The sequence below is a fragment of the Phyllopteryx taeniolatus genome, chromosome 4, assembly GCF_024500385.1.
Source record: "Phyllopteryx taeniolatus isolate TA_2022b chromosome 4, UOR_Ptae_1.2, whole genome shotgun sequence".
NCBI classification, from domain to species: Eukaryota; Metazoa; Chordata; class Actinopteri; order Syngnathiformes; family Syngnathidae; genus Phyllopteryx; species Phyllopteryx taeniolatus.
This window is the reverse complement of record NC_084505.1, coordinates 19,866,562-19,879,574: the sequence shown is the minus strand read 5'-3', so window position 1 is coordinate 19,879,574 and position 13,013 is coordinate 19,866,562. Positions and strand designations below refer to the sequence as shown.

Genomic DNA, 13,013 nt, shown 5'->3' with positions numbered 1-13,013 from the left:
TTTAGGTGGCTATTTGGCATGTCAAGTCTGCACGAAGTTGCTCAATTAATGTGGCTTCAACTACACTCATATTTAAGTTATTTGCTCATGTTGATGACATCGTTCTGTAACTTGTGTGGCGTGCATTACCAAGCAATGGGTACGGTAAAGCTCATGCTTTTTTTCTTTGGTACTGTGGATAAGTGGTATTCCTGCCACTTGACAGCTGCTGAAAGTCACTAAAAAGTGACTTTTTTCTAACGTACTTATTTTTTCAATTAAGTCATCAGTAAAGTAACTTTTAAGCTCAAGTAATAAGTCAATAACAGAGTTACTTTTTCAAGGTAACTGCGGCAACACTGCATGTTTTGGGGACGTGGGAGGAAACCGCAGTACCCGAAGAAACCCCACACAGGCACTGGAAGAACATGCAGACTCTACGAAGGCAGGGCCGGGATTTGAACCCCGGTCCTCAGAACTGTGAGGCAGATGTGTTCACCAGTCGCCCAGCGTGCCACCCAGGTAGATATAAATGCCATGAAATAAAAGCTGGAATTCTGAACTCTTGTCTGATCTGAAGCCCAAATGTCCAGTATACAACCAAAACAAATAAATGGACCTTGTCATTCCAATACAAAAGATGTTGTTTTAAGGAAAACGTGTGTGTGAGTTCGCGTTCAGTCTTCTTTTGCCATTTAAAGCTAAGTACGGCATTACACGGTGTCGCTCTCGTGCTTAGCTTGGTGTAATATCACAAAACACACCGTACTATCGCTCAAAACCGAGTTCATAGTCCAACAAAATCTCCCATGTTGTCGTCCACACAAGACCACACGTAGTCGTGGCGTCACCCGGGCATTAAAGCTTTCTACAAAGACACGTTTAATTGCCGAAATATAGCAGACATTCCGCAAACATTTTCACTGAGCAGAGGGAGCCGGATTCTCGTACTGTATCACGTTTCCACAAGCATCCTGCTGCCCCCCGCCGGACACAATGCAGTAAAGACCCGGTTAAAAAAAAAAAAGGCGAGCCTTCGGGGGTGGGAGCATTGTCGTTGGGTTTTTTTTTTCCACTGCTTGTCCGCATCAGTTTGTGTTTGGCTCGGCGTGTCACCACTTATCCAATCAGATTTCGTTTTCGGCTCGGTGAGCCATGCTGAGATGTCACCGTAGCCAATCGCCTTTCGAAACGGAATTGAGTTGGGCGGGGCTAAACGCAGAAATTCATGTGTTGTCATTCTGGTGCGGTGGTGTGTGAGTATTATGTATCTTGAGCGGACTAATCTACAACATAATGCGACTCTAGCGGAAATTATCCGTGTTCCCCCCCCCCCTCTTCGCACTAGAGGCTCGTGGAACCTTATTCTGTCAAAAAGTACCGAACTAAACCCACCAAGTACCGGCGAATCCCTACGAATAGAGCTTTCAGGCTAACCCGTTAGCCATGGAGGAACGGAAGGAGGAGGGAGAAGCCGAGATCCAGGAGCACGGCCCAGAGCACTGGTTCTCCAAGTGGGAGCGCCAGTGCCTGGCCGCCGCCGAGCAGAGCGAGCCCCTGGGCGACGAGGAGACGGAGCAGAACCAACAGAAGCTGTGGCACCTCTTCCAGAACTCGGCCACAGCGGTGGCACAGCTCTACAAAGGTACGGGCTATGACAGGCGGGTGGAGGTTGGGGGGGGGGCGGTGTTAGCTTATGCTAATGCTAACCCTGTCCACACAAAGGACACCGGCTAACGCAGGCCAGCCGCTGTTTAGCCACCTTTAACTGAACGCCAGCTTGTCAAAAACCCGCTATTTCGTATTTTGTCGTCGTGTTGGAACTATTACTGCCGTTAAACCTTTTTTTGTTTTTGTTTTTTTGTTTATACGCTATAGCCGCGGGCCCGCGGTAAGGCTCGTCTGAAATCGTGTAGCCAGCCGGTCAGTTTTTTTTATTTTTTATTTTTTATTATAAAGTAAGCGTAACCGCACAGAAGTCAGTGAGTCGAAAAGGGTGGTTTAAAATACACACATTTACACGAGTATGTTCCTATAATTGATAACGACGTTTTTAGGTACTCGACTGTCTTCTCCTGGATGCTAAGCTAACGGTACTTTGCGGTCATATGAGCTGAGACCTAATGAGAAGTTTCAGTTAAAAATAGACACCCTTAAGTTTGTATGCGTCCGAAATAACGAATTCAAGTTGATGCACTAAAATTACCTGGTTTCGAATGGCGTCACTTGCCTTAAAAACTTGACTTAGAGCAAAAGAAAAAAAATGGGAGAAAGGCAGTGTGGGCAGTAGAATCGGTCATGTACTTCAGTCAATTGTTTTTTTCCCTGGATGAATTTTTATGGAGGATTGTAGAGATGTTTGAAGTGCTCATTCCATTTTTTTGTTTTGATTTTCGGAAAAATTCCACAAAGCTGGCAGCCGATTATCATGTTGCTACTATGAGCCCCAAACACTTTTTTTTAATTAAGTAAATTGATGACAGATGATTTGATTTAAAAATGCACCAGAAATGTGCATGTACATGTGATGGAGGCCTTCTGTAACTTCCACTAATGACCAAGATAAACTTAGCTACTTCCTGACATACAAAGAACTTGGTCTCTTAGTTTAGATGTATCACTTCAACAATACTTCCTTAAAACTAGGGATTGGCAAGTACCTGATACCAGGTATCAGGCTGACTTGGCCTTTTTCAGTTTATCGGTTACTCGTGAAGACTACCAGCTACCGATACTTAGAGAAGAAAATTCTCACCAGTAGTTGCTGCTACACATAGGCAACTCATGTGCGTCCGAAAGAAAGGTCTTACTTCACAATTATCTGTCAGTTATATTAATAGAAATTTTATGTACAGAGCTGCCAAATGGTACAGAACGTCCGTATGTTGTTACGGAAATCACTGAACGTTGACTTGTTACGGCCGTAACACTGATTGATCTGGTTATGGGGGGGGGGGGGGGGCTATGTTAGCGTCTGACATTACCGTCACATCCACATTGAACAGCTGCTTGGTGCACGCTATTTTTTTATTACGTCCCCCGGCTGCCAAGGCGTGGAGGCAAATGCTCTCTTTACATCCAGTGTCAACCCATTGTAAGTCACTGATCATCTCCTCCATGGTAGCAAATAAGATACATTACAGGGTTGATGTAATAAAAACATTATAATGACAAATATTCAAGCCGTAATTTATCAATGATTATGTTTCTGACTGTTGCAGGGAATGTTCGTGACAAAATCTTGAAAATATGAAATTCAGACAAATTGTTCTGGAAGTTAATTTTTATCAGTTGGTAGCTCTGCATGTATCAAACATACTAGTTGTATCGGCACTCGGTGAGTACTCTTGAGTGAACACTCATACTGGTATTGGTCTGAAAAAAAGTTTTATCGAATATCGCTACTTAAAACTAGTTACGACTTTCCTATTAGCCAGAGCTTTGGTGCAATCTTGTGGCATCTTATGTTGTTACAGAAAGAGCACAAAAATAGTGAGAACTGCAAATATGTGAGTTTCTCAGCAAATGTCTGAGGTTAGGTTCCACAGAAAACTGTGAATATGTGAAATATGTGAGGTTCACTGAGTTTTTGTTCATTTATCGATACCAGTGACGTATAGTGATAGCAAGTACAATGTAATGATGGCAGAAGGTCCAACGAAGGCAAGGCTCCTCATGGGCTTGAAATGAAGAAAGCATTGTGGTAAGGGTCTTAAGATGCTGCGGAGAAAGGTCCAGATCGCCTATTTTGTCAAATAGAAGTCTATAGGTGAGAAATCCCGGTGTCAATAACATCTGCTACTAAGATGTGTAGCCTTTAAAATCACCCTGGAATGTTTCGGGTCAAATTGACGTAGTTATAGGAATTCAATTCCAAAACATATTTTTCGGTAAAGAAATTCTTCCGCTCGACTTAAGTGTCGTCAACACATACGATGAAAATCGTTGCAAACACGTCCATGTTCATAATGAACCCTGAACATTATTGCCATTGCTATTCTCTAAGAATGAACGTTATGTTGCGAGTCAAATTGACTCGTAAAAAAATTAGGATGAAACCTTTTATTGTATAGCTTTTAACAAATATTTTAAAACATTAAAACATGTTGACCCAGCAAGGAGGCTACAAATGTATGTTCTTGGTCAAATTGACCCAGTGTAAAAATAACTTTTTTGTAATAAACAAACAAACAAAAAACAGAGCACCTTTTTGTTGTGTATACAGTGGACCCCTGCATACTCGTGGTTCGTTCCCTGCGGATTGACCTAAATTATTTCCCAATATTTTTAATAATAATAAAAATATCCTGTCGGGGGTTGGAACTAACTCTGAAAACGCTGTTTATCCCCTATTATGCAAGACTTTTTTTGGGGGGGGGGGGTTTAATAAAAAAAAAAAAATAAAAAAAAAAATTTCTCCCCAATGTTACCATATCATGATGGGTGTCAATTATCCACGGATTTTTGCTATTCACGGTCCAGTCCCTATCTCTTGTGAATAGCCGGGTCCACTGTATATACATACATTTTTTTAAAATATTAATTAAATTAACATGATATATTGAATATATTGTCCCAGCAGGACCCCTCCTCTTGTGGGTCAAATTGACCCGTTCAGAAAAACATTTGATCATCAAATATAATTTACATTGTGTATTAAATATAGTGACCCAAATATATGTAGTAGGTCAAATTGGCCCGAGTTTTCCTGTAATGAAAAACACTTTATTCCACCCCAATTTTACAGTGTTTCATCTGTATTTTTTTTTTCTTTTATTTCTGGGATTGTCCAAATCTTTTTTTATGGTGGGCTAAAACAATGATTAAGATATACTAGTAGTTGCACTAAATATTGATAGAATCATTAAGTTTTTAATGGTTAAAACCCCATGTAGACATTTTGGATGGACCAAAGATAGAAAGAGTAAACAAACAACATGCGGATTCAAGTAAACACTGGCGGCTCATCGTCATTGATCAGATTACACTCAAAGGATTTGCCTTAAACATGGGTTGACTCTGACCTGGCTATACTTATGCACCAGATGTTTGATGTTTGCAGCCCACAAAAACAATCACATACGTCTTTACTTAGGCATTGACGGATGATCGTTTGCACAGACCTATAAACACTTGAGTTTTACGTTGTCGTCCGTTAGGGCTGTATGATTCATTTAAATTTATATGTCTGGAGGGTTATTTTTTTCCGCAGGTGTTCAACATGTGTCCCTGCTGATGTGCATTGCTTACACTAATAACATGGCTGTGAACAGAGAGGAGCTAGTTTACAAAAAAACATAGTCAATGCTCCCAACGTAGCGATTAGCAACTTTTTCGACCCTTTGTGTCACTGTTGAAAAAGCGACTAACTCTTCCTAATAAGCAGGCAACATGAGCAGAGTGATTTATCCACATGTTGGGAATGTTTGATTTGAGCTATGTGCTTCCAAGTCATTTGCACGTTTTGCGTATGATAACAGAGGAGTCGATCGCACTGAACACTGCCAAAGGCACGGTGTCCATTTAAATGCTTCAAAGTTGGTGGGTCATCCACATGTTGGAAATTTTTTACCCAAGGTATGTGCTTCAAAGCCACAAATATTTTGCCAGGTAAATTTATTAATTAATTCATTTATTTTTTTAAAGGATCGCGCTTACATGCGTGTTTTGAATAAAAGGCAAATTCCAAAGAGGAAACACTTACTTTCACATTACCTGTATTATTGAATGTCGTTATTTGCTTTTTGTACAATGTAAGGGGGCAAAAATGAAATAAAATTAGAAATCTGATTTTATCAGGGGGGAAAATGGTTTTATTTGAATTGTGTATGTGTGAAATGTGATTTGCAGACAGAGAATGCCAGCAGCAAGGCCTTTCCCTCTGGGTGCCCTTCCAGAATGCAGCCACAGCCGTCACTAACATGTACAAAGGTGAGTAATAAGGCTTTCACTATCGAATTGTTTTACAATTAATTCTCTGATTGATTATTGGCCGAATAATAATTGCGCCCCCACTGGTAAAAAAATAAATAAATATATATATTATTTTTTTTGTAGATTTTATATATATATATATATATATATATATAGTATTTATTTATTTTTACTACTAACATGCAATTTATTCCCATTTATGAGGGATGGACTTCGGTCCTTAAACTGCATTTGTTGGTATTGAGTGTATAGTATGAATTTGGTGTACAGAATGAGACAGCAAAATGCTAACTTCTAAATGGTTAGCAACTGCGATTAGCATTAGTGTGCTAGCGATTACCATTTTAAGAATAAATAAATAAATTAACTAACATTCAGCTCACTCGTAAATCATGTTATATGTGCTAGGGGTGTCCCGATCTGTTTTTTGAGACCGATGTCAGCAAAAAAAAGCAGGATTGGACTGCATCAAAAGTCTCCAATTTTACCACTCTTATACAAGCATTCCATTCCATGCTGTGCTCCAGCACTTTTATCCAGCAGATCCCACGTGATCATAACAACAGGTTGCTAAGGTGCTAACATAGTAGCAAGGAGTAAGGGTGAATGTTGCTGGCTTAGTCGTTTTTTGACACTCCAGTTTCTCACTGTAAAACTAAACTCACATAACAAAAAATGAAACCTATTGGATGTTCAAATACATTACAGCCTTTGTATTTGTTCACAAAAATCGCTAGCACAAAGCTAACACACAATGAATGAAAATCACCATTAAAGCGCTAACGAAAATTAGCATTTAACTCTCAGCACTTATATCTCTCAAAATAATGAATATTGGTACACAAATGCTGTATAACCACATACAAACAGGCAGTATAACAATACTCTTTGCCATTTATTCTTCAAACTGCGAAAAATGAGTTATAATGACAATTTGTGACTTGTACTTTCTTTGTTACTGCCAAGGTATATCTCATTGCGTGTATCACACTGGCCGTGAGAGGCCAAGACATGCACAGCGGGAACTGCGATTGTCAATAAACCAAACCTCAGTTGGATCAAGAACTTCAAAAGTGTATTGCCGCACATGTGGAGAAAGCAAATGCTCTTCCCACCATATACTGACAGTAAAAAAAATCCGAAAACTTCACAATAAGCAGCGGTTTAGAAAATAGTGAAAACAATCTTCAAAAAAGAGGCCGAGTGTACTCTACTGTCTGAATAAAGAGAATGACCTGTCGTGTATTTCGCCAAACACCACATAACTTTGTCTGAGGAAAGTCTGCCAGTTTAATGCACACATACACAATGCAAAAAATGCCACTGACAGACTTGCAAAACTGGCATTGATGTTGCGGTGCTACAAACATGTAAGCCATTCGATAGTTGAACACAAACCCTGCAGCAACACATGCAAATAGTGCATATAACAATACTTACAAGTAGAGGTGCAACGATTAATAGACAACTAATCGATTATCTAATTAATCGACAACGATTTTTGATAATCGTTTAAAGGCCTTGTGTAACTTACAATTGTCCAAATCCTTAGAATTTTAGCCTCTCAACAGTAAAAATTAATTTTGATTAGAATAATAGAGCAGAGTGATTATCTTGGTGTTTGATCTTATTTTGCTTTGGAAAACAATTATCAACATTTTTGCCTAATTTATGACGTTACGGACCACAACGGTAACTAAATTATCAATTTATGGGGTTCTGCACTGTCAATTTGAAATAATGAACTGTTTTTTAATAAAAGGATGGAAATTGTAAAAAGTTTTTTTTAAATCCAATTCATCGATTAATAGACGGATGAATTGATTATTAAAATAATCGCTAGTTGCAACCCTACTTACAAGCATATATTTTTTTCGCTGCCATCTAGCTCTAATTCAATGCTTCCCCCTGGTGGCCAAGGCTCACACACACAAAAATCATAATGCACAAAAGCTTTCATTTAAACTGTGTTTTTATAAAGTACAGCATTGTAGAGTACTGTTTTTCTTATTTACATTTTTGTTGGTGTTTTATAGGGGGCTGGAACGGACTAATGACATTTCCATTCTAAGTTAAACTTGTAAGTCAAGGCACCACTGTAGTTGTTTATTTTAATTGTAGAAGTGGTGGTTATAACGAACGCACAAATACCTGTCAAAGGGCAATTGCATTATGTGCGCATTCATTCTTTTTGCCCTTTTTTTGTGTATGACACATAATGGCCTCTTTTTTTTGACTGTGGATTATTTCTTGTCGTTCTATTGTGCGAGGTGGCGTTTCTCAAGAATAACTGGCTAGAGGAGCTGTCGTAATAATTATATGATGTGTACATTGCTGATGAGTGTCTGTCTGAGTGTGCCATTGACTTTTTGGACTGGGTTATCGCTATTAATTTCTATTGTGCATGGTGGTGATTATCATGATTAACTGGAAGAGCGATGTTGTTGTGCAGAGAGCATGGAGGCCCGCCAGCGCAGCTACGACCTGGGGTTCCAGATCGGCTACCAGCGCAGGAACAAGGAGGTGATGGCCTGGGTGAAGAAGCGGCGGAGAACAATCCGGCGCGAAGATCTCATCAGCTTCCTGTGCGGCAAAAACCCCCCTCCCAGGGCAGCCCGGGCCCCGCCCCGGGGAGCCATGGTGGCCGCCAGCCGGCCACCTCCGCCCGAGACAGGCAGCTCCGTGGAGACGGACCTACAGCCCTTCAGAGAGGCCATAGCCCTGCACGGTCAGTACGGATACGGTCGCCATTTGACTGTTTCTTTCCCTCTTGCCACCATTTTAAATTCATGTTTATGCTAGTCATAATTTGAAATGGCTCTCAATAGACTGCAAATGGATGAGCATTCTAAATTTTGTCCTACACTTTAATTATGGCCTTGAGAGTTGCGCATTATTCACTGAGAGGGTAAAGAAAATGTCGAGAACTATCCATCCATCCATCCATCCATTTTCTGAGCCGCTTCTCCTCACTAGGGTCGCGGGCGTGCTGGAGCCTATCCCAGCTGTCATCGGGCAGGAGGCGGGGTACACCCTGAACTGGTTGCCAGCCAATCGCGGGGCACATAGGAACAAACAACCATTCGCACTCACAGTCATGCCTACGGGCAATTTAGAGTCTCCAATTCATGCATGTTTTTGGGATGTGGGAGGAAACCGGAGTACCCGGAGAAAACCCACGCAGGCACGGGGAGAACATGCAAACTCCACACAGGCGGGGCCGGGGATTGAACCCGGGTCCTCAGAACTGTGAGGCTGACGCTCTAACCAGTCGTCCACCGTGCCGCCTGTCGAGAACTAATTCCATCCATTTTCCATACCGCTTATCCTCACTAGGGTCATGCTCACACATGCTCACGTGCAATTGTACGTGTCATAATTAATGGACAGTGAGGCAAAAAAGTATTTAGTCAGCCACCAATTTTGCAAGTTCTCCCATTTAAAAAGACGAGAGACTCCAGTAATTTTCATCATAGGTATACCTCACCTATGAGAGACAAAATGTGAAGAAGAAAAAATCCAGAAAATCACATTGTCTGATTTTTTTTTATTTTTTAAAGAATTTAAAATAAGTATTTGGTCAGTACAAACAAGACCTTTAAGAGGCTCCTCTGTTCTCCACTCGTTAACCTGTATTAATGGCACCTGTTTGAACTTATCAGTATAAAACACACCTGTCCACAAGACCAAAGAGCTGTCAAAAGGACACCAGAAACAAAATTGTAGACTTGCACCAGGCTGCGAAGACTGAATCTGCAATGGGTAAACAGCTTGGTGTGAAGAACTCAACTGTGGGAGCAATTATTAGAAAATGAAGCCATACAAGACCACTGATCATCTCTCTCGATCTGGGGCTCCACGCAAGATCTCACCCTGTGGGGTCCAAATGATCTGCATGGAGAAATGGGCCAAAATACCAGCAACAGTGTGTGAAAACCTTGTGAAGACTTCAAGAAAATGGTTGACCTCTGTCATTGCCAACAAAGGGTATATAACAAAGTATTGAGATGAACTTTTGTTATTGACCAAATACCATAATTTCTCATGTATAATGTGCATTTTCTTCCCCCCCAAAAATTGTCAAAAGTCAATAGTTCGCATTATATATAGGTATAGGGGCAAATGGAAAAAACCCTTCACATTTTATAAATCTACGCCGCCATCTAGTGGTTATGCAAAAGCTGTACACTTTCATCCCAAAATATCACAGCCACTTAGTGGTTGGTTATAAAAAAAGTGTAGCTTACACTTTCATTCCAATATGACATACGCCACAGTCGAAAAATAGCATGCTACTATTATCCTAGAATTATGTCCTACTATACCACGATCAATGTGGTCATTCTTCTTGCCAGTTAGTTAATCATGATAACTGCCACCTTGCACAAAAGAAATGAACAATGACTGGAGGTAAACTGTCCAAAAAAACTCTACTGCCCAATGCATGTCATAATGAATTGAATGGCTCCTTTTGACGAATTATTATTATTAACTTTTATTTTCTGTTTGTTTCATACCAACAATGTTGATGGGCCCTAAAACAGTACAAATGTATATAAAAAATCATACAAAATGTAATTCATAGTTAAAACATCAAAAAGGTGAAAATAATGTTTGAGTTTAATCCTAATTTAAAAAAGAATGTTTTTTTTTTTTGATTTTGAAGCCTTTAAAACCCATGAATTTGACCCGCAACTTGACAAGAGGGTTAATATTCACTGGCACACTGCACCATAGAAATAATTCGAGGATATTGATATAGCCCAACTGGGCAAGGGGAAAACTGTGTGTGTGTGTGTGTGTGTGAGTGAGTGAGTGAGTGAGTAAGTAAGTAAGTAAAAAAGACCAGGCTGCAACAGATGCCGAGTGGGAAACATTAAGTGGTGCCTCTCAGACCTTGTTCCCGTCAGGTGATGCAGAATACAGCAACAGCCTCACTTGGCTCATTGCTACCTCGCCCCCTCTCTGAGCGGGAGAGGAGAAGTGGCAGTAAAACAGGTCAAAATGACAGGGGGTAAGACAGGGCGAGAGACGAGTTGCTTACGAGGTGTGGTTTAACCAAATGCGAGAGTTTATAAATGTGCAGTCCCCTCCAAAAGTATTGGAATGCCAAGGACAATTCCTCTGTTATTGCTGTATCCTGAAGACATTAATTTAAAATGAATAGCATTTAATATTTGACCCTTACTTGGAATAACTGCATCAAGCCTGCAACCCATTGACGCCACTAGACTCTTGAATTCTTCATTTGAAAAGTTTTTCCAGGCCTTTAGTGCAGCCTCTTTTAGTTGTTGTTTGTTTCTGGGGATTTCTCCCTTCAGTCTCTTCTTCAGGAGGTAAAATGCATGCTCGGTTGGGTTAAGGTCCTGTGATGGACTTGCCAGTCTCAGACCTTCCACTTTTTTTCCCCTTGATAAAGTCCTTTGTTGTGTTGGCAGTGTGTTTTGGGTCATTGCCTTGTTGCATGATGACGCTTCTCATTAGTTTGGATGCATTTTTCTGTAAAATGCCAGACAAAATGTTTTTTTGTAGACTCCAGAATTCATTCTGCTGCTGCCATCATGAGTTACATGATCAATAAAGACGAGTGAGCCCATTTCAGAAGCAGCTATGCAAGCCATGACGTTACCTCCACCGTGCTTCACAGATGAGCCTGTGTGTTTTGGATCACAAGCAGATCCTTTCTTTCTCCATACTTAAGCCTTTCCATCACTTTGGTAGAGGTTAATCTTTGGCTCATCAGTCCATAAAACTTTGCTCCAAAACTTTTGTGGCTCATCTCTGTACTTTGCAAAATTCACTCTGGCCTTTGGATTCTTTTCGATGAGTGGTAGTATGGCCTGTATATTTCGAACAGTGCATTGTGATACCTTCACCCTTGCCCTGTGGAGGATGGCAACGTTTGTGTCATCTGCTGTAGATACCCTTGGCCGCCCAGTTCGATGTCTGTTGCTCAGTACACCAGTAGTTTTTCTTTTTCAATATATTCTAAATTGTTGTCCCAATGTTTGTGCAATAGCTCTGATCGATTTTCCCTCTTCTCTCAGCTTCAAAATGGTTTGCTTTTCTCCCATAGACAGCTCTCTAGTCATGTTCGCTTAACAGCAAATGCAGTTTTCACACGTGAAACCCAAAGCCAAAAGCAATCACGATCTCGTGTTGAAGAAACCAAAATCTAAACAGCAAACACCCATCAGTCACATGTTCCAAAACTTTTGCTCGCTTGAAAAGTGGGTGGCTTCAAACAAAAGGTCTCTGTCCTGAGTTGTTTAACACATCTAGATGGTAAATACCATGAAATAAAAAGCTGGAATTAAAACATTTTGTCAGTATACCACAAAAACAAAGAAATGGACCTTGCCGTTCCAATACTTTTGGAGGGGACGGTAATTCTTAAATGGAAATTGAAAACATTTCTACCTTTTCCCAGGTCTCAGCGGTGCCATGGCGAGCATCTCCGTGCGCTCTTCGGGCCCGCCGCCCGGCTCGCCCACTCACCCGGCGGTGGGGCCTCCCCACGGCCGTCGCCGCAACGGCCTTCACGACGTGGACCTAAACACCTTCATAGCCGAGGAGATGGCCCTCCACCTGGATTCGGCCGCCAACCGCAAGCGGGGCGCCGCCCCCTGCGGAGATGTCATCACGGACTCCCCTACGCATAAACGCAACCGGATGCTCTGAGCGCCCCTCTCCCCCCCAAAACCGGCCGATGAGAACTGAAACTCGGACGTCCTAGCTGCATTGCTACGTATAATTAAAGTAAAATACTATACTTTATTTTGACACGTGCTCCATTTTCACCTGCCTTTGAGTGCGCGTGTGTCCCATTACTTTTGGTTACCAAGCAACACATATGCACTATTTATGTTTACACTCGTGTTTACATTGGGAATAACCCAACACATACACACGTGCCCCCATTTTTTTTTAGTTCACACATGCTTTGTGTACAATCTTTATGTAATGTGTGTAAATAATAATAAACACGTAGGTGCTGTTATTATATGTGGTAAATATTGTAAAGACAAAAAAGATAATGAAACGGGGGCTGTCCATGTACAATAATAACCAATTATGACAATAAAAGAACTACGAGTGTG

At 41.0% G+C, this 13,013-nt stretch overlaps 1 protein-coding gene across 1 annotated transcript in view; it reads left to right on the top strand.

Annotated features, from left to right (window-relative positions):
- The window catches only part of hapstr1b (HUWE1 associated protein modifying stress responses b), a 13,459-nt gene extending 446 nt beyond the window's left edge, over nt 1-13,013 (top strand). Inside the window, exons 2-5 of the mRNA XM_061770354.1 lie at nt 324-1,624; nt 5,830-5,910; nt 8,366-8,641; nt 12,344-13,013. Of these exons, the coding sequence (XP_061626338.1) occupies nt 1,426-1,624; nt 5,830-5,910; nt 8,366-8,641; nt 12,344-12,594 (807 nt within the window). The 5' untranslated portion in view covers nt 324-1,425 and the 3' untranslated portion in view covers nt 12,595-13,013. The remainder of the gene's footprint in view (nt 1-323; nt 1,625-5,829; nt 5,911-8,365; nt 8,642-12,343) is intronic.